Source organism: Tachyglossus aculeatus, chromosome X2 (assembly GCF_015852505.1).
Source record: "Tachyglossus aculeatus isolate mTacAcu1 chromosome X2, mTacAcu1.pri, whole genome shotgun sequence".
Taxonomy (NCBI): domain Eukaryota; kingdom Metazoa; phylum Chordata; class Mammalia; order Monotremata; family Tachyglossidae; genus Tachyglossus; species Tachyglossus aculeatus.
Window position 1 is genome coordinate 9,806,600 of NC_052100.1, and position 24,160 is coordinate 9,830,759.

The following is a 24,160-nucleotide window of genomic DNA, read 5'->3' on the forward strand; positions in this document are numbered from 1 at the left end:
CAGGCATTGGGGTGGGGGAAGGGAGGAGGGGGGAGGGGGCAAATGGGAGAGAGAGGTCGTCTGGGAATTTGCCTGTCCCCTAAGTATTCATTCATTCATTCAATCATATTTATTAAGCACTTACTGTGTGCAAAGCACTGTACTCAGTGCTTGGAAAGTTCAATTCAGCAGCAAATCATGGTAGACCTTGACTGTACAGACTGGGGAAAGCAGAGCAAGATCCCCACAGCCCATTTGACTACTCTGAGTGGCTTGTGGTCTAACTTTATGGGTGGCGTCGGAGCGGTGCCGGGGTTCTGAGTCATTCCCAAGTCTTTTGGTGTCTATTTGCAGATACTGGGCTTCTCTCAGGAACCTGGTTGTGTCTCTCCTGAACTCCATGAAGTCCATCATCAGCTTGTTGTTCCTCCTTTTCCTCTTCATTGTTGTGTTTGCCCTTCTGGGAATGCAGCTCTTCGGAGGCCAGTGAGTACCAAATACTTTGATTTCGAATCCCTCACAGCTCACTGACGAAAAGTCTTGAGGTTTCCCTTTAGCCTGTTGCCTTCTGCCTGCCGGCCTCAGATCCGCCGGGCTGATAGATCTCGAAATCTACTGGGGGAACTTGGGCAAGTAGCTTAACTTCTCTGTGCCTCGGTTCCCTCATCTGTAAAATGGGGGTTCAGACAGCTAGTCATTAAATTATATTGAGCGCTTACTGTGAGTAGAGTGCTGTACTAAGCACTGGGGAGAGTGGCTTAGTGGAAAGAGCGCGGGCTTGGGAGTTAGAGGTCATGGGTTCTAATCCTGGCTCCACCATTTGTCAGCTGTGTGACTTTGGGCAAGTCACTTAACTTCTCTGTGCCTCGGTTACCTCATCTATAAAATGGGGATTACGACTGTGAGCCCCACGTGGGACAACCTGATAACCTTGTATCTATCCCAGTGCTTAGAACAGTGTTTGGCACATAGTAAGCACTTAACAAATACCGTCATTATTATTATTATTATTATTATTATCATTACGCTATAACAGACACATTCCCTGCCCACAGTGAGCTTTCAATCTAAAGGGGGAGACAGACATTAATATAAATAAATATGGGACTGGGGCTAAATATGAGACTTGTGAGCCCCATGTGGGACACAGACTGTGTCCAACCTGCTCAGCTTGTCTTTGCCACAGCGCTTAGTACAGTGTCTGGCACATAGTAAGTGCTTAAAAAATGCCATTTAAAAAAAATAGGAATGCAGATTGTATAGTAGTCACCATCAGGTGGGTTTTGCTAAGCCAAGGCACCTGTTCTGCTCCTCTCTACCCAGACGGTGGGACCAGAGTAACTGCAGAACAGCCTAGTGGAAATACCCTGGGCCTGGGAGTAGAAGATTCTGGGTTCTAATCCAGGCTCTGTCACTTGTCTGCTGTATGACCTTGGACAAGTCACTTAACTTCCCTGTGCCTCGGTTTCCTTTACTGTGAAATGGGGATTCAAGATCTGTTCTGCCTCCTACTAAGACTGTGACACAAGTCTGATTCGATTAACTTGTATCTACTCCAGCACTTAGAACAGTGCTTGACACATAGTAAGCGCTTAACAAATACCATAAAAAAGCAAAAAAAACTGTGTTCCACTACTAAGCTTGTGCCATCCCCTGGGAAATTGGAGGTGCCACTCTAGATTTCATCATGTATTCCTCCGTCATTGCTTTGAGAAGCTGGTCATTTAAGCTTCTTCCCTGTAGCTGAGAACCAGCCGGGGGGTGCGGGAGGAGAATGGAAAAAAGGAATAGCAGGAGCTGTGGGTTTGGCACGTGATCAGTCAATCAATCCATGGTATTTCTTGAGTGCTGACTGTGTACTGTGCTAGTACAGTACAGAGCACTGTACTAGCCACTGGGGAAAGTACAATGTAATAGAGTTGGTAGGCGTAATCCCTGCCATAAGGAGCTTAAAGTCTACAGGGGGAGACAGACATTAAAAGAAAATACGGACAGGGGAAATCATAGGGTATAAGGATATGGACATAAGTACTGTGGGACTGGGGTGAGTAGCAAAGTGCATAATCAACAATCTAGTGGTTTTGCTTTTTCCTCTGTGCAGGTTCAATTTTGATGATGGAACTCCTCCTACCAATTTTGACACTTTCCCAGCAGCAATAATGACAGTATTTCAGGTATGATTTCTGTCCCTTCCCTCTCACCCACCTTGTTCTCCCAAAGAGGGGCATGCTCACCTCCTTGCCGGGGAATGTGACTTTTCTGTAACCTATTTATGTGCCACAAGGGATCTCGAGAAGATTGACTCACGCTAAGGCCCCATTTTAATTCCCAAGGTTTCTGCTCATTCCCCTTCTCCTTATGTCCTCTTCCCCCTTCCCCTCCCGTCCTCTAGGGTATAAGCTACATCACACTGATCAGTGCCACGCTCAGCCTTTTACTCTTGGGCCCAAGAGACTTCTGTAGTGGAAGGGCAAGTCTGAGGCCTGATCTGGGATTGCCCTCCTCAACTCAAACTAGGGTCTGGTTTTAGGACTCTAAGGCGGATTGTAATTTCATAAACAGACGCCAGCTTTGGTTCCAAATTCTAGGGTCAGTGGAAGAAAAGGCACAGAGAGTGAGAAAAAGGTGTTCTTTTCCCCTCAAAGCTGAGTACCTCAGATCTGAAAGCCCCTGGGTGGATTTCCATGTTCTGGTTAACCCTACTAGAATTTCCAGTGGAAAGCGTCAGCAAGCCAAAGGGCACAGGAAGATGGAATTTGGATAGGAGAGGGGGAGTGGACGGGGAGGAAAGAAGAGAGAGGAACAGAGCCTAAAAGCAAGAGGTTTTCATACCATCTTGTGGCCCCTTTCTCTGGATGAAATTTGACCCAACCGGGCCACCCATAACCGCAGGTGGTCCTGGACTGTGGCTACTGTGCTTCTGCTGAAGGAATTCCTCCCCTCTGACAGTGAACTGAGTGGGGACTCGGGGGCGGGGGGTTGCTTTTTTCTTTTTTTAATCTTTCAGATCTTGACTGGAGAAGATTGGAATGCGGTGATGTACGATGGGATTAAATCTCAGGGGGGTGTCAAACGGGGCATGGTATTCTCAATCTATTTTATTGTGCTGACGCTGTTTGGGAACTGTATCCTTTGACGTCACCTAGCACAGAACCTAGGGGATCGAAGAGGAAGGGGAGCTGGGGCTCGTCCATGGGCATGCCCGGGCAAAGGGCGGGCATAGTCATGGGTGCTGGCAGGCACGAGAGAGGACAGGACGCCTGAGGACCGGGGCTTGTTGGCCGGCGGCAGCGGTTTCCTTGACTCGCTTGCTCACCAGACACCCTGCTGAATGTGTTCTTGGCTATCGCAGTGGATAACCTGGCCAACGCGCAGGAGCTCACCAAGGTGGAGGCGGTGGGAGAATGTTTCTCTGGCAAAGTTACCACCTGCTCGTGCCAGATCAGGACGGTGCAGTGCAGGGGGAGCCGAAAGAAGCTGCTCTTCTATACATTTGGGCGGGCAGGATCGGGAGAACCTAGTCCCTGCATCCAGGATGTCAGGAGAAGGAATTACTCACTCTGGAAGCCAGCTGTGGGCTACACCCAGGGGGCCCATCCCACTCAGGGTCAAAGGGCGGGAGGTGTCCAGGCTCAGACCTTTCTCAAATGGCTTCTAGGGTAACAAGTGGTCCCCCCAGGGAGCCTACAGTCTCTACGCCATCATTCCTCACCTGGAGCCAGCGAATGGGTCAGGGCCATGGCTTTTCCCTGGGCTCTTGTGATGTGCAAGTTGCTTCTCCAGGATTGTCTGAGGGGAGTGGTGGGAGAAATGCTGTCCCAGAGAAAATCCTTTTTTTTTTTTTTTTTGGTAAGCGCTTACTGTGTGCCAGGCACTGTACTAAGCACTGGGTATATAAAAGGTAATTGAGTTGGATACAGTTCCTGTCCCACACTGGGCTCACAATCTTAATCCCCATTTTTTTACAGATGAGGTAACTGAGGCCCAAGGTCACCCAGCAGACACGTGGGCAGAGCAGGGATTAGAACCCAGGTCCTTCTGAATTCCAGGCCTGTGCTCTAGCCACTAGGCCGTGCTGCTTCTCTGAATCCTCAACCTCAGAAGTAATTTTTACTCCCCAGATGCTGAAAGGCGGTCCCTTCCCACAACCCCCTAAAACACGTGCTCCACAGCTCCACGGACAACCAGGTGTCGGTCACCCCAGGCCTGGAGCCGTGAGGACCTGGGCAGCTTCCCTAGGGTCTGCAGCTGCTCAATTGGATGGAAAGCACTCTGTGCCATGTCCTCCAGGAGCGTGGGCCACAGAGCTCTGGTTTTTGCCTCTGGGCACCAGGGAGATCATTCTGGGTGACTGTGATGCGGCAGTCCCTCATATGAACTACCCTGCTTCAGCCAGCCAGCTAAGCCGCACAAGGCAGGGCTTATACCTTTTGGGGAACCGACCCCCTTCACGGACCTTTTGTGGGGTCATCGAGGTGAGCACTCACCTCTGCAGGGGCCTTTCTGGGCCGGAGGTGTTCCGAGCTCTGGGGAACGATAGAGTGTTAAGCTCGGAACTGGGGGTGTGAGGCACTGGCTTTGGCAGCCCCCCTCTTAGGGCCAACCCTACCAAGAAGGCTGGGAGCTCAGCTCCGGGCTCCCCAGCGAAGGGATTTTTTTTTTTTTGCCCTGGTGGAAGGTTCTAGCATTAAAACGCTTTTTTAATTGGGGACCCAGAATGGTGCTGGGCAGAGCTTTCACCGAAGGCAAAGGGGGCTAGTGGGATTCATCACGATTATGATACGATGAATCTTCCTAATTGAAGGGACATCAGCCCCAGAGATTCGCTAGAGCTAGCGGAGGCTCGGTTACTGCTATAATGTGGTTAGGGCTGATCTTGCCGGTAGGCAGGGGGATGGTGGCTCACCCTCTGAAGGGACATGGCTCTTTCCAGCCAACGCTAGTCCACTGACAGAGCACATTGACACAAGGGTAGCCTCGGGGCCCGAGAGCTTTTATGAGCCTAGGATTGGACGGTGGGGGAGGGGGCCCTTGAAAAAGAGAACTATTAGTAAAATCTGCCTCTTTTTCTAAAGGCCTCTTGAGCCCAGCCCAGACAGTCTCCAAGCATCCAATCTTTCCATCCAATAGGGTCCTTTTAAAGGCTTGGGAAGCAGTGAAAGTAGTGGAAAGTTCACGAGAGAGGAAGTGAGAAGACCCAGGTTCCAATCCCAGTTCTGCTGTGTCACCTTGGGCAAGTCACTTAACCTCTCTGGGCCTCAGTTTCCTCACCTGTAAAATCAGAGGTGAAATATCTGCTCTCCCTCTTAAATTGCCAAGCCCGTGTGGGACCGGGCCTGGGTCTGATCCGATGATCTTGTACTACCCTAGCACTTAGCACAAAGTAAGCGCTTAATAAATTCCATAATAGCCATCATCATGACTGCATGGGTACCCTGCCAGATGTTTGGGGAATTTCGATATTGCCTATCTTTGGATCTGGATTTCTCACTTGCATGCGTATCATTCAAGCTACAAGGGCTAAAAGCTGTTGAAGACAGTTTGCACCCTAAACAAGGAGACTATTGGGAATGTTAGGCGATCTGGTGGGTGGGAGGATGCTTGTATCATTTTTTTTCCAATGGTATTTATTGAACACTTACTGTGTACACTTACTGTGTTCAGTGGTATTTATTGAACACTGTACTAAGCACTTGGGAAAATACAGTACAACAGAGTTGGTAGACACGATCCCTGCCCACAGAGAGCTTACAGTCTATACAACAGTGGTTTCAGTGGAAAGTGTTGAACGATAGCCCAGCTACCTGCAGTGTCGTCTTGGGAAGCCGAACAGCACTGCAGTTTAGGCAACACAGACAAAACCTAGGCTCCCTCTTTGACTGGGTTGTAGAGTAAAACCCAGGCTGAGAGAGAACCCTCTCTCCTTAAGAGTAACTGAACTCACCTATCCTTAATTCCTGTAGATGAGTAATGTTTTGGATCTCCCCACCTTGGCTAGCAAAGGGCTGCAGATCCCGTGGGAAGAGGACCATGGCCGGAGGCCCCCCTTACCCCCCTGGGAATCGTTCCCCGGGGTCTGGTCTTTGCGTCTGGGATTACCGGACATCTCTGGTGGTTTCCCATAGGGAAAGCCGGAATGTTGAGATCTTCTGGCAGAGGGGAATAACCCCGGTTCCTAGACAGAGGTCATCACAGCCATTTACCGGTTCCCAGTGTCCCTGAGGTGGCACGGGAGAGAGGGGAAGCACGCAGGGGGATTGTCTTTTTGAAGGAGGGTGGCTAAGCCGTGTCCATCTCCTTGTTTAGCCGACAAGGAATGTCCTGATCTGGCTGCTTCCTAGGTGGTAACATTGCTTCCTTATCGTAAATAGCTATGTTTGTCACTGACTGCAAGGGGAATGCATTGGAGTAGCATGATGACTCTTATCAGTGGGGTTTGTTCTGTCCGTTTCTGTTTTTGTTTTCTGTTTTATGAATAAGGGACTGCATGGAGGCTGAAGATGGATTAAAAGTCCAAAACATCTTTTTATGTATGTATTTTTTTTTAAATGTCATTTTTATACCCCTTCCGCATCTCTGCTGCTGGCACTCCCCCTGAGGAGCCAGTTGCATCGACACTGCCTCCTTCCCTCCCCTGCCAAAAGGAACCCTAGCCCACGTGGACACAGTCTGAGACCTGGCTCCCCTGGAACATGATGGGCTGCAGAAGGAGCCTCGTGAGCGTGTTGCCATCCGCTCCCCATGCATGCAGGACCCATTTGGTGTTTTAATTTCTTGAGAGAGCTGCAAGAAATCAGAAAACAGAAGGGAGGCTCTCTTTCCATTTGGCTGCATCTGGGCAAGATTTTCACATTAACAAAAGAAAACATTGTGGAAGACCTCTTTTGGGGACTTTTTTTTTTAAGGTGTTGGAGGAGGGTTAGGTGTCGGTGGTTAGTTTTAGGGTGAGAGGTCAGGGTCAAAAATCCTACTTTGTGGTCCATGAACATGGAACGTGTGTCTTTTAGGATGAACAAGAGGAGGAGGAAGCAGCCAACCAAAAACTTGCACTACAGAAAGCAAAGGAGGTGGCAGAAGTGAGTCCTTTGTCTGCAGCCAACATGTCCATAGCAGTGTAAGTGCCAGCAATGCCTGTGTAAGTTTCCACTTCTACAGAAATCTAGGGAAATATCCCAAAGGGCCCGAAGCTCTTTGTCCTGGATCGTTCTCCCCAGGGACAGTGTTGATGTACCTGGGCCCCAGGATGAGCAAGGAGGCAAGAGATTGCTTTGTTGGTTCTCTTGGCCTTCATGGCTCCAGGCTACAAAACTCCCACCGACCCCATCTCCTACAGGGTCAAGCTTGGGGTCAAAGGTACTTTTCCCTTGTTCCCAACATGGAAGAGTAGGGAAACACCCCCGCCCCCCGCCGACATAAGTAGGGCCTTCTCACTTGGGCCTTGTATCTATCCATAGCATGTCCTCAAGGAAAACAGTTACTGGCAGCAGGGAGACTACTTAGCTCCTTGATGAGAAGCAGCGTGGCCTGGTGGAAAGAGCCCAGGCCTAGGAGTCGGAGGACCCGGATTCTAATCCTGCTTCCGCCACTTGTCTGCTGTGTGACTTTGGGCGAGTCACTTCATCTGGAAAATGGCAGTTCAGTGCCCGTTCTCCCTCTGCCTTAGGCTGTGAGCCCCATGTCGGGCAGGGACTGTGTCCAACCTGGTTTCCTCGTACCTACCCCGGCACTTAGTACAATGGTTGGCCCTTTTTAAGCGCTTAACGAATACCCCAATTATGACTGAGGGGTGTGTGAGTACGGGTAACGCCTTCCCTGGAGAACCTCAGAAGAGGCCTCAGCAGACTGGGGTGGGTTTAGGGTGCTGCTGCCCGGAGGCAGAAAGGTCAGGGAGCCGACCTCTGCCTGGGCCTCTCCAGCCGGGCCGCCGTCTCACGCCACGGTTCCATTACAGGAAAGAGCAACAGAAGAACCAAAAATCCTCCAAGTCGGTATGGGAACAGCGGACAAGCGAAATGCGGAAGCAGAATCTGATGGCCAGTCGGGAGGCTCTGTACAACGAGCTGGATCCTGAAGAGAGATGGAAAGTCTCCTACGCCCGGCATATGCGGCCAGACATCAAGACCCACCTGGATCGGCCCCTCGTGGTGGACCCCCAGGAGAACCGGAACAACAATACCAACAAGAGCCGGCCCAGCGACCCTTCCGTGGACCAGCGACTCAGCCAACAGCGCGCAGAAGACTTCCTGAGGAAGCAGGCCCGTTACCACGACCGAGGCCGGGAGTCCGACGGCTCCCGGAGCTATGAGCGGGCCGACTCGGGGGGCCTGGAGCCCCGGAGGCAGAGGAGTGGCAGCAAGGAAGCCGACCTGAACCGGGAAGGCCCCTATGGGAGGGAGCCAGATTATCACACCGGCGACCGGGACGGAAACCAGGACCGCGGCTTCCGGGAGGGTGGCCTGGAGCACGGCAAGACGGGGGACCCTCACAGGAGGCATCAGCATCGGCAGGGGGGCAGCAAGGAGAGCCGGAGCGGGTCCCCCCGGGCAGGGGAGGGCGAGCGGGAGCCCCGGAGGCATCGGGCCCACCGGCGGGTGGGCGAGGAAGGGGCCGAGGACAGCAACAAGGCAGAGCGGCGCTTCCGGCACCGGGAAGGGAGTCGGCCCACCCGGGAAGGCGAGGGCGAGCAGCAGGATGGGGAGAGGCGGCGGAGACACCGGCATGCGGCCGCCCAGGCAACGTATGAAACCGAGCCCAAGAGGGATGACAAGGAGCGGCGACACCGCCGGAGAAAGTGAGTCACTCGAACTGAAGCGAATGGGGCAAGCGGGAGCCAGAGAGAGCGGGTTCGGGGGGGCCAGGGGTGCTGATGGACAGGATTTATCAAGTGGCCCCCTGTGTGCAGAGCACTGGACTAAGCGCGAGGTGGACTGCTCCAAATTCCCAGTGCTTTGCACATAGTAAGCGCTTAACAAATGCCATCATTATTATTATTATTCCCAATTCCCTGGTGTCTCCAGCCTCGCCACCATAAGTGATATTCACATCCGATCAATCTCACTATTTTCATTTCCCAGTAGGGTTGGGGTTTTTTTGTTTGTTTTTTTCCCATCGACCTAGTTTATGTTAATAATGAGAGCCGTCCGCTGTCTCCCCAGCTGTCAGAGACGAGCTCAGCAAGGTCGCCGTGCCTCTCTGCAGCTCCCCGGAGATCTACCAATTCCGGCTGCTGCCGCTGCTTGGCTGCTAGGCCATCCAGCCGAGGGAGCCTGAGGGGAAAACCGAGGCAGAGCAGGCTTGGCTGAGGGAGTGGCCTGCCAGGACGGGAGGGGACGCTGTGATCATGCCCATCCCATCCCCTGGCGTCCCAAGCACCCTCCCCCACACCTTCCAAAGCGTGAAGAAGGCCACCCCACCGGAGTCTCAGCTCTGGGCAATTTCTGGGGGAAAGTTCACCCTGGTGGTTGTGTGACAGTGCACGGCATCCATAATGTGTGATGCTGAATGTTATCATTTTGCCCCACTAATGGATTTCTTTCACTAGAAGAAACCAAATTGTGGCCCCGAGAGTTGTTTGCCTGTGGGGAGAGAGGAGGAGATTCAATGTGCAAGTCATTATGGGCTTTTAGCAAAAGCTGCAGTTCAATTCCATGCCAATTTAAATAGTGCGTTCCAGCCGGGGAGGATTTTGAAGCAGATTCAGAAGGGTCGGCATCAAACAGGGAAGCGTATTCTATGATGAATCTATCACGGACATGAAATTATGCAGGCCAAGGACAACAGAACTACCAAAAGAGTGGTGCATTTGGCTTTTGAAAAATTTCAGCCCGAATCGCTAGTAGGAGAAGGAGTGACAGTTCTTTGAATTGTCTGCCTCAGAGAGAACCTCGGCGACAGGCCTGTACCTGTCCATTACCTCGACAATCCAACAGGACGTGGGGGGGCAGTGGGCCCTCCGTGGCAGAGGACGCTGATGTTATAAAGACTTAAGTGGAGCTGTTTTCAAGAAAATGTAGACTGAAACTTCTTAGTCAACCTAAACAATGTAGGGCGCTTTGGTATAAAAGCAACACTTAGAAACACACGTATCTCCCGCCACCCAGACTGTGAGCCCGTTGTGGGCAGGGATTGTCTCTATTTGTTGCTGAATTGTACTTCCCAAGCACTTAGTACAGTGCTCTGCACACGGTAAGTGCTCAATAAATACGATTGATTGAATGAATAAACAACCCTCTACACACACACACACACACACACACACACACACACACACACACACACACACTCACATACTCTCTCTCACTCTCTCTTGCTCTCGCTCTCTCTCGTAGCCACAGGGCCATTCTGCTCAGTAGACCGAATGCTTCCACTTCTCTCCCGACTCTCTCTGCTGCCTTCCCCCTCCTACACTGGCTGCTTTGGACCCCCTCCACACTCTCCCCTGACCACCTGGACCTTTGCTCAAGAGCACGAGCATGGCAGGGCGCTTCCCCAGAAGGGCACCAAGGCAGCAACTTGAGAGTGGCTGGCAAGAGGTGCTATTCAGGATCTGCTATGCCCCCATCTCCCTTTTCCTCCCGAAAACAGCATGGCCCCCAAACCCTTTCAGATACTTGCTCTGAAGGATTAAAGCAGCCATGCAAATTAGCATGAGCTCACAGGCTCAAAACCTGAGGGAAATTAGGCCAGGCTTGAAAGAAGTCAGGCTACTAGAAAATAAGAGGTGTAATAAAAATGGAAAATAAAGCTCACCTCACAGGAACTGTTCTTCTTAAGGCTGCTCACTGTCCTCGAATGTCTCCCCCCACACCACAAGCTATGACAAATGGTACGTGGGGGCGGGCTGCTGAGAACTCTGCTATTTTATCAAAGTTTGGATGGGCTGAAAGGTTTTTGAAGACCGGATCCCATATCACAGAAGTTTCAGGTTCACATCTTGCGCGGGAACTCCTAGGTAAAAACCGCGTTTCTGAACATTGACTTGGCTCTTTTTCTTTGAATTGTCTACTTTAGAGAAAACCAAGGATCTGGGGTCCCAGTGACAGGCCCGAACTTGTCCACCACCCGGCCAATCCAACAGGACATGGGGCGCCAAGAACCCCCCTTGGCGGAGGACATTGACAACATGAAGAACAACAAACTGGCCACTACGGAGCCCACCAACTCCCACAATGCCATTAATGCTGTCAATCCCCAAAGCCCAGCGAAGATGGGCAACCACGCCAACCCCACTCCTCCACGGCCCACCCACGGCCTTCCTGGCCCCCCCAACCAGCCTCCCAACCCCCAAAACGCTGCCAATCGCCGGGCACCCAACAACCCTGGAAACCCCTCCAATCCCGGCCCCCCCCAAAAACCCCGATAACAGCCTTATCGTCACCAACCCCAGCACCCAAAACAACCCAGCCAAGACTGCCAAGAAGCCAGAACATACAGCAGTGGATATCCCCGCCACCTTCCCCCCACCCATCAACAACACTGTTGTCCAAGGTAAGACCCCGGCCCCCACCACTAGCGGCAAAGCACATTCTACCCTGGGGGAGTGGCCAAATCTGGGACTAGGAGGTTTGGAAGGTTGGACCTCATGATCTGTGCAAGTAGTCAGCGGGATGTCAAAGACGATGCTTTTGAAGGGTTGAATGGTGATTTGGGGTTTGGGGCTTTTTTCCCCCCTGGCAACTCCCCACTCTTCAGACTTTGTGCTCGCTAGCTGACTTGGCTCGGGTGGCATCGTGTAAACCCTCGATGCTCAGTGGCACAGAGCTTGAGGCCGCTAACAGCGGGGAGGGGGAGGGTCTGGGCCCACGTGAGGGCTTCTTACGGCAACTGGTGGCCACTCTGTATCAGAACAACACGCAGATGATAGATCTGAGTCAGATCAATTGTTGCCAACTTGTACTTCCCAAGCACTTAGTACAGTGCTCTGCACATAGTGAGTGCTCAATAAATACGATTGAATGAATGAATCTTTAGGGCCTAACCTGAGCGTTTAAGTGCGAAGTAATTTGGGTGAGCAGTGGATGGGGATTATTTTTCATTCCAACAGTAAACAAAAATGCCAACCCAGACCCACTGCCAAAAAAGGAGGAGGAGAAGAAAGAAGAGGAGGAGGATGACCTGGGAGAAGATGGCCCCAAGCCCATGCCCCCCTACAGCTCAATGTTCATCCTGTCCACCACCAACCCGTGAGTAGTCACTCAACCAATTGGCGGTATGTGTTGAGCGCTGACTGCGTGCAGGGCACTGTACTACGCACTCGGGAGAGGATGGAACAATAGAGTTGGTGGACGCAGTCCGTGCCCCCAAGGAGCTTACAGTCTGCCTGAAACAGGAGAGGCTGACAGTCCAGAGATGGGGTTTAATGCTCCCAGGCTCCCGGCAGGGTGTTGGTGGGTAGGGTAGAAGAAAGTCCCCAAAAAAAGGGACACATTTGCCTGGATTGTTATGTGTCCTCTGTCTGATACATTTGTCTCCCATTTGCCACGTGTCTGCTGTGTGACCTTGGGCAAGTCACTTCACTACTCTAGGCCTCAGATCCCTCATCTGTAAAATGAGGATTAAGGCTGTGAGCCCCATGTGGGACAGGGACTGTGTCCAACCTGATTAGCTTGTATCTACCCCAGCGCTTAGAACAGTGCTTGGCACATAGTAAGCACTTAACAAGTACCATAATAATAATTATTATTATTATTATTAGAACCTAGAAGCAGCGGGATTTGAGGGAAACATTTGGGAGGGAAAGGAATGTAGTTTGGCAAATTGGACTAGGATGAAGCAGGATTTGGGAACCGGGGAGGGGATTAAGCCCAACTGAGGCAGGCCCTCTCTGCCACCTGAGCACAAGCAATTTCTCCTCCTCCAGGTTCCGACAACTGTGCCATTACATTGTGAACCTGCGCTACTTTGAGATGTGTATCCTGATGGTGATCGCCATGAGCAGCATTGCCCTTGCCGCTGAAGATCCCGTGCAGCCCAATGCCCCCCGGAACAATGTGAGTCTTGGCACTTTCGCCTCCCCCGGCTCCGGCTCCGTCGCCCCTCCCAGCCACCTGCTCCGTTTCCGAGCAGCACTCTCCTCCATCGGAGCTGCTGTCCTTGGGAAACCAATTTACCTCACAGAGGCCAGATTTGAGCAGGAAATTTATTATCTCTCAGCGCCCCTTGGGGACCAGGAAAGAGGGAGCATTCTCCATCCTGCCCTGTCCCCTGCATACAGCCACAGGGCACCAAATGCAAAACTACGGCGCAGAAACCAAAATCAACTTGAGTGTCCCAAAAGCCTGCTGCTTTCACTGGTGGGGTTAGAGTTTAACTGGGATCTGGAGTACGTTCCCCAGTTTGGAGGCACGGTGCCGGGGAGGCTGAGGGATAACAACGGGTCAAGGCCTTCTTGAAGCCTATGCCTCTCATTTACCCAAGTGCCTGGGCAAATTGCGGACATGCAGGAGGAGTGAATGTGTGTGAGCAAGGACCCGCATGCGTGCATGTATGCATGCCAGGCAAGCAGTCTGGCATTGGGGGTGGGGGTACATGTGTGCGCGGGTACTGGGACCAAGAATGTACAAGAGGAGCTGTAAGGCTGGGGCAGCCCAGTTCTGAAAGTTGTTTCCCTTTGCACTCTGTGCTCATAAGCAGCTTATGTTTCATTCTTGCAACCTTTTCGTTTTTAACTCGAGGCCTCTGGAGCGGGAGCAATCTGACCTAGAAAAAAGGACTAAAAATCGCTCCAAACTTTGGCAGTAGAAAATACATTTTGGAGAGGATGGTGTGGGTGGGGCGGTGGGTGAGTTTCACCCCCATCCACTTTGCCAGAGGCCAGCCTGTCAACGGCCATTCTCTGATCCCTCCCCCTTCCAGAAAAAGGTGTGATTCCCTTCTCCTTTTATGAAAATCTGCATCTGCTGTTAAGTAGGTTAGGAGTGAGGCACTGGAGAGGACCATAAATCACAGGCTGGCGCCCTCACAATCTCTGCAGCTTACCTTGCAATTTCCCAGGTTTTTTTTGTTTTTCCCAGCTAGGCTGGACAGCTCCTGCTGGGGACCTCTGGGGTAGATTGAGTGAAATAATTAGAACACAGCTTCCAAAAGGAGACCAAAAACCAGGTCTTGGCTGAAACCTCTCACACATCTCAGACCGATGAATTCTCAATTTCCATTTCCTTGTTTTCATAACCAGTCTCTCTGGACTATGCTGGAGGCTGACTGTTTCCCTCTAAAAGAACCTCTGGTTGGTGCCTGCGTTCGGAAGAGTGGGAATTCTGGACGGTGGCCAGCGCTTAGCCAGAGAGAAGACCAAATAAGGGGCTTTGAAATGAACAGAACGGAGCCTTCTTGTGCCAGTCTGTATCCCCAGATTGCTCACCCAACCTCAAGATGCGCACGGCCATCTCAGGCAGAATGTAGGAATCTTTTGGAGGGTTAGGGTTGAGAGGCAGCGTGGCTTAGTGGAAAGAGTGCGGGCTTGAGAGTCAGAGGTTGTGGGTTCTAATCCCAGCTCCGCCACTTATCAGCTGTGTGACTTTGGGCAAGTCACTTAACTTCTCTGTGCCTCAGTTACCTCATCTGTAAAATGGGGATTAAGACTGTGAAACAATAAACAGACACATTCCCTCCCCACAATGAGCTTACAGTCTAGCTTACAGTCTAGATATAGTCTGTATCTACTCCCATGCTTAATGCAATGCCTGGTACATAATAAGCGCTTAACACATACCATTTTTAAAAAAATTGGAGGTTTTATACCTCCCTCTCTGCAGCTCCACTCTGACCATCCTGCTGGAGTTCGCCAAATGGTGAATTGTGTTTGTAACATCACCTCCTGTGCTCTTCCCCCTCTAACTTTCCCAGGCAGGCTGTTCGCTCCCCAGAGGACAAGTAGACCGATCATGGCAGGGTACGACTAAGGAACATGACTCCTATTGTCCTGTTTTCTCTCCTTCAGGTCCTGCGGTATTTTGACTACGTCTTCACAGGTGTCTTCACCTTTGAAATGGTTATCAAGGTAAGTTATATAAGAGGGAACGTGGGAGCTGAGGCCCGGGGGATAACTCCAGGAATAGCTGCCCTAGAACAGGAAATAGGATTTAGGTAGCCCCAAAAAAAAGCCCTCCTCGGACTGGGAGGAATTGGGTACCTGAAGACCTAGGCCACGGTTCATCCGACTGAAAACAGAGTAGTTACCAAGGTTCTTTCACAGTGGGTCTACAGGTGGGGTTGCTGGCAGAGGCTTCTGAGGGAGACGGTCAGGACTCCGGGAATGCTTTCTGATCCTCCTGTGTACAACGGCCAGGCAGGTGGGCCGTGAGAAAAATGGCATCTGAAGCAGTGAAGAAGGCAGCTCAAGTGGACTGACCTAGTGGGAAAATCGGGGTTCCGCCTGCAGAGTTGGGAGGCTCCGGTATACCGACTCCTCAGGGCCACGTTGGCTTCTGAAAGAGAAAGCTTAACCTGGAGGACACTGAGCCGCTTTCTTGACTGCCTACTTCATACCAGCAACCCTCAGTTCCTGTGCCAACAACATGTCCACGCAGGAAAGGAGTGGCGAACCCAGGGAGTTGAGGAGAGAGAGAGAGGTGGGGCCCGGGAAGAACGGATACAGGAAGCCAGATGCACCGGTGTGATGGTGGGATTGGGGTCTGCAGTATGGAATTCCCCTGCGCTTTTTCTCTTGGTGCATTTTAGATGAGCTACTCAGTAAGTTGAAAGTTAGCCTCTCTGAGCTTGGGAATATCGCTCTAGCCAGGAGCTGTTGACTTTGAATCATCCTTATAGAGGGGATAGTGGGAATGCTGAAAGCCATTCCTGTTTTGGAGTGTGTGCCATAGGGAATAGATCTTCAATGGCTGAACCATTGAAGATTCATTTAGTGGAAAGAGTAGGGGCCTGGAATCTGAGGATATGAGTTCAAATCCTGTCTCTGCTAGAACAGGCTCCTTACCCTCTCCAGGGCTCAGTTTATCCTGATGTTTTCTGCCTCCTTATGGTAAAAAGAGGAATGAACTTCAATTGCAGCAAGGAAGGACCCAAGGAAGAACTTCCTAGAGATAAATGCCAAAGCAAGTAGCCAAACTAGGTTGTGGAATCTCCTTCCTTGGAGATTTTTCAATAATAATAATAATTTAAAAAGTATTCGTTAAGCACTTAAAATGTGCCAAGCACTTTACTAAATGCTGGAGCAAATTTAAAACATTCACGTCGAACACAGTCCTTGTCCCTACTGGGGCTGACAGTCTAAGTATGAGGGAGAACAGGTATTTAATCTCCAGTGTACAGATGAGGAAACTGAGACACAGAGAAGTGAAGTAACTTGCTCCAAAGCAGCAGGCAGTTGGTGGAGTCAGAATTAGAACCCAGGCCCTCTGACTCCTAGGTCCATCTTCTTTCCACTAGGCAAAGCTATTTCCCTAGGATAGACACCTCCCCCTCCCAACCCTCCCCATCCTCCCACACACACATCTGATTTTTAATGGTTAGTTCTGATTGGAAGTAGAGGCATGAACTACATGGTTTTTTGAAGTGTTGCCCACCCCTGTGGAGAGTAAATAAGATATCCCCGAGATGTACTTTGAACACCTTGGAAGCGAGAGGCTGTAGAAATCCAAGGTACTTTCATTATTGTCGTCATCATCATCTTCATCATCTCTATTGACAATGGCTCGGTGGGAAGGGGTTGTCTGGGTTTTGGAGAGGAGAGCTGGAATGTAAGAAGAGAGCAATTAAACATGTCATGAGTGGCTCAGAGAAAAAGGAAAAGGAGGGGAAGAGGGCTGTCTTGCCTTGGAACAAAGAGCCTGGATGGAGAGGAACTGATTGTTAGCCAACCATTCGCCTGAAGCTGATAATTAAAGCAGAAAAAAAAAGGAGGTCAGCATAGAGGAAGAAAATGGAAGAACCAGACCACAAGCAATCTAAGGAGGAGAAGTTCCTTAACACAAAAGCCCAATGTAGTTATGGAAGAAAGCGCCCTAGGCGACGGTTGAAGCCTGAACAGAAAACAGGCCAAGTAGCGAGACCAGAGAAGAGGTTCACAAGCCAAAGAAGAAAGGCCTGGGAGAACCACGATGGTGAGGGGAGCTGAGGGCGGGTGAGGGGGAGGCAGTACTGTCTGAGTTCAACCAGGCCGGGACACCTGGCTGAACTCTAGTTCTGCAACACTCCCAGAATGCTCCCTGCTTGGCAGCAGAGAGGTGCTCTGGCCATTTTCTCCCCATTTTGGCCCAGGCAGGAAAGACTTGGCTGAAAATGCAACAGAGTCCATCCGGTTCAACACACACCTCCCACTCGACTCTGCAGGTGCCAGAGGGATGTCGGGATGGCTCCATTCACCCCCTTCGCTGTACACTTGCTCAGCTCCAAACGCAAACACATAGCCGCAAACACATGCGGGCCCACAGAATAATAGACACAGACCCAAGTGAACAAGTGAGCTTGCAATCCCAACTGTCAACACCCTGCCATCCGGCAGGCCCACTTGCAAGCCGAGTCAGTCCAAGGTTGGCATGTAAACTCACGGGGTGGATTTTGTCTCTGGTTTTGATTTGGTTGTTTTGTTATTTGGTTCCCTTCCGCAGATGATTGACTTGGGGCTGGTCCTCCATCAAGGAGCCTATTTCCGGGATCTCTGGAACATCTTGGATTTTATTGTGGTCAGTGGGGCTCTGGTAGCTTTCGCCTTCACGTAAGTTTCCAAGCGGGCCTGCTTGCCTTTTCTCTGCCACTGCCTGTGTCCTCTCTCCCAGGTTCCCATTGAACATTTTAATTCCTTGTGGCTTGACAGGCAGAGTCTCTGAAGTGGCCAAGCCGATTGAGCACCTGGCAAGGAAGGGTGTGGATTTGTTCGTTGCCCATTTTTCGTTCTTGGGAGAGGAAGAACTTCCAAGGAATGTTCCTCCTTCATGCGGCACCAGGCACAGCCACACAGACCACCTTTCCTTGCTCTGCTGCTTCATCTCGGACCTCCAAGGCCGGGACATTTCACTCACTCCCCGCTCTCTGGGGTTGGCGCTGTGCAGCTGTCTGTTTGTGGAATACCCAAAGAGACAATGCAAGCAGGATGTGCATGAGGAATCTGGCCTTGTCAGGCTCGGGGGCCTCTAGTCTGGGAGCCCTGTCTCCTCTTTGTGTCCTCGATCTCTTCTTGCATTTCCAGAAGCCATCCAAAATTATGGCAGTGCATCATTTTGTGATGGAAAATGACCAGAAAATTCTTGAGGACTGGGCAGCTACTTGGTCTGTAGGGAGCCTTGGGTGTACACTTTCTGGGGCAAATGGAAGTCGGGGATGGTGGGTTTCTTTTTTTTTTGGCCAAAAGGGGCAGCTAATTCTGGGTCTCAGGTCCATGCGAAACCCAAGATAAGGACTGCAATGGGTGGGAGGAGGGCACGGTTCCAGTCCAACCAGAACCAGCTGGGGGTATCCTAGACACAACGAGAGGGGCCATGACTGGGAAGTTTCTGAACCAAGTACCCCATTCGGCCCGGGCCCTTTGTGGGTTCGTGTGGTTTTCCCATGGGGCTAGGGACTCCACTTTGGCCAAGGATTCCTCCGGCCTGTGGAATCGTGTCCTAAGCCTTCTCCCGGGAGTGTTCTGGGAATGATGCTGGCTCGCTCAGAGATCCTTGGCCTGGCATGATCTGATCTGATTGAGACCCCCAAATCCACGGGCGCGGGATCCAAGGGAAGCCCCAGTCCAGTTCCAACCGGAATAGATTGAGGCAGAACTGGGCCCTTTTCTCCTCCCGGCAAGGAAACGGCAGGAAACATCTGAGGAATCCAGAGGTTCTCCCTCCATCACTGCCCCTTCCTCGAGTCAGTCCATGCCCTGCAGGGTGGAATTGAGGTGATGCTCCATTGCCTTGGTCAGGGGAAGGGGGAGAATGAGGCCGACCTCTGATGTGTGAATGAAAGAAGACAGTGACATGATCTCATTGGGATTCCAGGGTCCGCAGGAGTTTGGTTAATCCAGAAAAATAGCCAGCAATGGGAGATGGCCTTGCACAACTGCCCACCTCAGATTCAGTTCAAGTGGGGTTGAGTTTCTCTCCCATGCACCCTCTCTGTTTCTTGGCTCTGCTGGGATAGGGCCTGCAGAGATGGAGACTTCTAACAGAGCCCGGGTTTGGGTGTGCAGCAGTGCTGTGTGTTTTGGTTCAGAGCTGGTTGACTAGGCCAGCCGGCAATTTTGGTTCTTCTGGGACGATAGCCTAGTAAATTCTACTGGTCTAGGTGTGATTTCTGTGTGAGGAAGTCGAAGAAGGGGAGAGACACTCAGAAATTCTCTGTGACATTTAGAATCCAGACAGGTTGTCAACAAAGCAATCCTACTCCCAACCCGGCAGGTTTCTTACTCTAATTCTTACAGACCCTAATCGCCCCGGGGACTTTTAATCCAGTGAATGAGCATTGGACTTTGTGAACCTCTGCTGCATGTCTCCAGAGTCTTACCTGGAAGGTCTCCCTCCCACTCAGTGGGAGGGCTGGAAGCCCTGAAAGTTATTGCAGTTCCAATGGAATGATACTCAGTGGGTGGGTCTACCTAGCCCAAGTGAAGTGGAGGATTGGGCAATTGTCAGGTGACTTTGCTCCATGAGGTCGGCCCAGGGGGCAGGATAATTCGGGTGGCCGAGTGGATTTGGAGTTGCTTTTTTCGGGGCCTGAATTCTCCCATTGGGTGGTCCACACAGAGAAAATCAACTGGATAACTGAACAATCCTCCACTCGGGCCGTGCAGAACTGCCGCTCGTTCCACCTCTTAAATGCACTTTTCCCGACTCCCCTTCTCCCTTGCATGCTCTGCGGTGGTTGGTTTCTTTGGCTGGTCGGTCATGTGACCTTGGTGACATGACTCGCCTGGAGTACTCATCGAGTCGTACCCTAACTCGGTGGCCATTATGTTTAGTTAAATAGTCGTTGAGTTAACCCTTTTTTCCTTAGCCCAACCTTTGCCTAAGCTGAGATTCTGTAGCGCGGGAATCGGTTTTCATTGAAAAAAAATTGATTCCTTCTCCTTTAAGAGAAGGGTTGGGGAAGAAATGTGGGCAGTATTCAGTCCACTGCCCCAACAGGTGCTAAAATGGTCTCTCTCTCTGTTTTCCCCATGCCAGAATCATCCCTGGTAGAAAAGCAGGTGCTGAGGGGAACGTAGGCCATTTTGGTGGTCATGCGCTAAACGGTTCCCTGGATTCCTCTCTGAATTCAAAAAGCGGAAAGGGGTTTTCTGATCGGAGGTGGGAAGCTGGGGATCTTTCAGGCCACAGGGGCACAGCTATAATTCATGAGGGGATTCCGTGGCAGTCCCAAAACGTTCAGGACATAAACATCACCATACTTCACCGAGGAAGGGTTCAGGATCTAGGAGGGATGAAGCTGGCTGGAGATGTTGGTCTCTGATGGATGCTCTAGGTTTCAGGATGAGCCTGGAGCTGAATTTGGAGTTTTCCCGAGCCAGGCATTGCATCTGACCATAAGGGAAGAGGCAAGAGCTCTGCTTTAGTAGTGGCTCTAAATTCTAGGCAGGAGGAGCCCTTTCAGCTTACCCCGGCATGTGGCCGTTGAATCTCTCTGGTTGTTTGTTTGTTTCTGCTTTTCTGTCCTTCCTGTAAAACTCGATTCTTTTTCTGTCCTAATCACACTTACACGCACAGGTCAGGGTTGGAAGGAAATGCAAACGGGCCCCAGCCCTTTCCTCACAGGGCCCGAAAAGATGAGTTAGGATCCAACCAATTGGCCTCTCCCTTTCCCTCCCCTCTCCCCGTTCGGCCCATTCCTCTCTAGCCTGAAATGTAGGCTTGGCAAACTTGCCGGGAGTTGACACAGTTTTCAGACTGAGTTGGTAATACCAAATCAGAGACCTCTCCTGAGCCTGTTGCAGCCTGTCCACTACTAGCCATCAGCAGCGGGCAGCTGCAGAGATGGAGAATGTCTAGCAAGAAGAAGTACCAGATCGTTCGACATCTTGGAAAGTGTCAGTCCTAGAAAATGGCTGAAGGAGGAGCTAAAATGAGGAGCTCTCATTATATGCTTCACCTCCCTCTACTAAGGGATTTTTGCATAGGGCAAGGGTTTGACAAACAGCTCCCCCTTCCCATTTTTCTCTGCCCCCTCTCCCTCATAGTGTTTCCCTGCTGCGGGGTCAACATTCATTGTCGGTGTTAAGACCTCATCATTAGGCACATTTGAGCACCTTTACGCGTGAATTGTGTCTCAGCTTTAGATGTGTTTTACCCCCCCACACACATTCCTCTGCCATTCCTCCCTGCCCCCACCCAAATTCAGTGTCAGTGTTTTTATTGTGCTACATTTACTGTCACATTAATGTATATATTGCGATATGTCATATCACACTGTACCGTACACTATGCTATTGCACTGGGACCAGTCGATGGAAATTTCTCAACAGCTGGAGTTTTATTGCTCCGCTGCCTCCCTGCCAAGAACCAATTTGGGTCCGACTAGCTGAAGATGGCAGAGACGAGGGGGGCACAGTGGCACAGGGCTGGTTGTCCTACCTCATCTGGCTGTCATAACCGCCCCAGCATTGATAATCACGAATTACACTCTTTGCTGGTATTTAGCGTCATTCGTCTCAGAGCCCTCGATAATTGCGCAGTGGGTCCCCAGGAATAAAGTAACCCCGAAAAATTGGATCGTGGCATCGACACGGAAGTTAGTGATTCAGAAGGGCCTCACTCAGCTTATCTCCCATGGCTTTTCTGGATCATTTTCCCCTCACACAATCTCCAGGTCATCTCAGACCGGTTTCAGAGGGTTCGTGACCGTGGCGATTGATGGCGGGAATGGTTTTCTGATCTGCAGCAGGACTCTGACCGAATTCTATCACACCCAACTTGAACCCAACCCTGAAAATCCTCGCTTCCAACATTCACGACTCTGTTGTACGCTCCCACCACTTAGTCGCCATGCTTGGCCCACAGGAAACACTCGATAAATGCCTTCGATTGATTGATCGACCACTCAGGAGCGTGAACTGGCTTTGTCCCTCTCCGACCTGAAGTTAGTGGTTCTCCTCGCCCCGACCGATAAATATTAAACCACTGGTCAGTCGATTGCTGACGCCCTTCCCCCCGCCCTCAGTAGATGGCTGTGGATTTTAATTCAGGCTAACGGCAGCAGCGGCGTTTCACCTCTGTTATCCCATTTGCACAGTGAGAAAAGGACTCTCGCTTCCCCCCAAGGAGGGATGGAGCAGCTTCGTTAAGAAATTCCTATGAAATCCTCTGGGGTCCTCAGATGAAAGATGTGGGTGTCGCTGTGGTAATCTTGCTGGAAGCTGCCATTATGGTGGATCCGTTTGATCCAAGAGTCCTGCGAAATATGGAGGAAAGGTACTTGGCAGCTTGTACCTAGCCGAGCCCTCAAAAAATTGCTTCAGGCTGTTGGGAAATTCCGGTTAGATCACAGGAAGGAGGTCTTGCTGCTGGATTCAATCCTAGCAGTTGGGGGTTTTCCCAAGACCATGTCTCTACTCTTCAGCCCAGTGAGTGCCTCTTGGTTGGGCTTTGGCCTTGGCCTCAGCCTTTCTCCAGAGAGGTCACCAGGGCTAGGAGGCGGCACTGAAAAACAGCCGCAGCTGGAAAAAGCAGAGGTAGCTCCTTGCTTCTGAGGACAGACCTGGTGTCCAGGGGAGATCCTTGGCCAGGGTGGGATGGGGTTGTTCAGGTTTGTGTTGTGTGTTCTCTCTTTTGAGGTTGCTCACCTCTACTTGTCTCTCCCTCTCACCGCCACCTGACCCAGGAGCAGCGCACGGTAAAGTCTTTCTTTCTGTCTCTATCTTTCCCGCTCTCATTCTCTCGCTCTAGCCCTTAACGCATATTTTTTTTTCTTTTATTCTGTTTCCTTTTTTTCCTGCATTCATGGACGTACATCTCTTTGAGCGGAAGGGTGTGAGCCGCTCTCATCCTGTTCCTCAGTGGAGTGCTTCCTTGGAAAGGGAGTAGGATACTGGAGGCCGAGCAAGAGATTGGGAATCGGGGCTCCTGGCTTCCATCTCTGCTTCTGTCACCACCTCAGAAAAGGGTCTGATACTCTGGGCTTTAATTTTCCCATCAGTCAAATAGGAGTGGTGAGGCCATCTTCACAGGGCTGTTGGGAGAATCTGTGGCCTTTTAAGATCCTTAGATGCCAGAGGCTAGAGAAGGGTGTCTGTCCAGGCATTTAGTCTCCATTTGTAATGTGGCGGATGTGTGCCATTAAGGTAGGTGACAGTCGGAAGATGCTGCCGATGATGGACAGAGATCAAACAACCCCTCTGGGCCTTCACCGATTCTGATACCGGAGTAGCTCTGAGCTTGGTCAATAGCTTCCCTTTCTGTTGAGATTTCCTGGTCTCCCAGCATATAAAACAGGTTTTTTTGTTGGTTTTTTTTCCGCAGTATTGACTAGGTGGCCGCCTTTCTTCCCTTGGTGCGGTTTGTTTGTTCTTTTTCAAACTCAAGGACGACAGTGAAAAGAATGGCTTGTTTGTCAGACCTGCTAGTGAAAGAGAGGATCTCAGTCCCAGATATTTTCAAATTGGGGGTTGAGGCTCCTAAAAAAAAAAACCTTGTGGTAAAAACAGGAAGTTCCAGCCGCCGGGCTCTGAGCAAAATATTTCCCATCTCTTCCCCTTAAGTTTTCTACCTGGAAAATGGAAAACATACCGCAAGGGTGCAGCTTCATTAATTGGGGTTTGTAAAACGGTTTTGACTTCTCAGCCAGAGAGAGAGAGTTTATGTGTGCACACAAGATAGGGACTTTGGATCATTAACAAACTAGGTCTCTGCTCCCCGGGGACCCTTCCCCTCTTCCTAATTGATCCAGCTCAGAAGGCACACTGCAGAGAACGGAGGTTCCACTCATTTTTGTGGCTCATCCTCAACAGGCAGATATGTCAGAGAGGCTTTCTAGTTCAATCTACCTGAAGGAGAGGCAGCAGTGCAAAAACGAGCACGTCCTCCCTTGTAAATGCCACAGTCTGTGCCTGTTAGCAGAAAGCTCCCACTGCGGCTAAATAGGGCTCCTTGTTCTATGCGTCCACCTCCCTGGGTAATGGTGTCTGCACTGCCAGCTCCCTGGGAAGGGAGAAGAAAAGAAGCGCCTTCAGAGGAAGGGGCCAGCTCCCAAAACCCTGACTCCTGACCAGGTGTTTTCACTTAGAAATCCATAGAGGGCAAAGGATTTGAAGGGG

At 51.0% G+C, this 24,160-nt stretch overlaps 1 protein-coding gene across 1 annotated transcript in view; it reads left to right on the forward strand.

Moving 5' to 3' along the window:
• CACNA1A (calcium voltage-gated channel subunit alpha1 A) overlaps positions 1-24,160 on the forward strand; it is a 191,293-nt gene that overhangs the window by 110,709 nt on the left and 56,424 nt on the right. Inside the window, 12 exon segments of the mRNA XM_038771461.1 lie at positions 334-465; positions 2,081-2,153; positions 2,987-3,104; positions 3,299-3,375; positions 6,987-7,093; positions 7,931-8,770; positions 10,990-11,320; positions 11,322-11,466; positions 12,023-12,161; positions 12,839-12,968; positions 14,918-14,977; positions 17,547-17,653. Coding sequence (XP_038627389.1) covers positions 334-465; positions 2,081-2,153; positions 2,987-3,104; positions 3,299-3,375; positions 6,987-7,093; positions 7,931-8,770; positions 10,990-11,320; positions 11,322-11,466; positions 12,023-12,161; positions 12,839-12,968; positions 14,918-14,977; positions 17,547-17,653 — 2,259 coding nt within the window.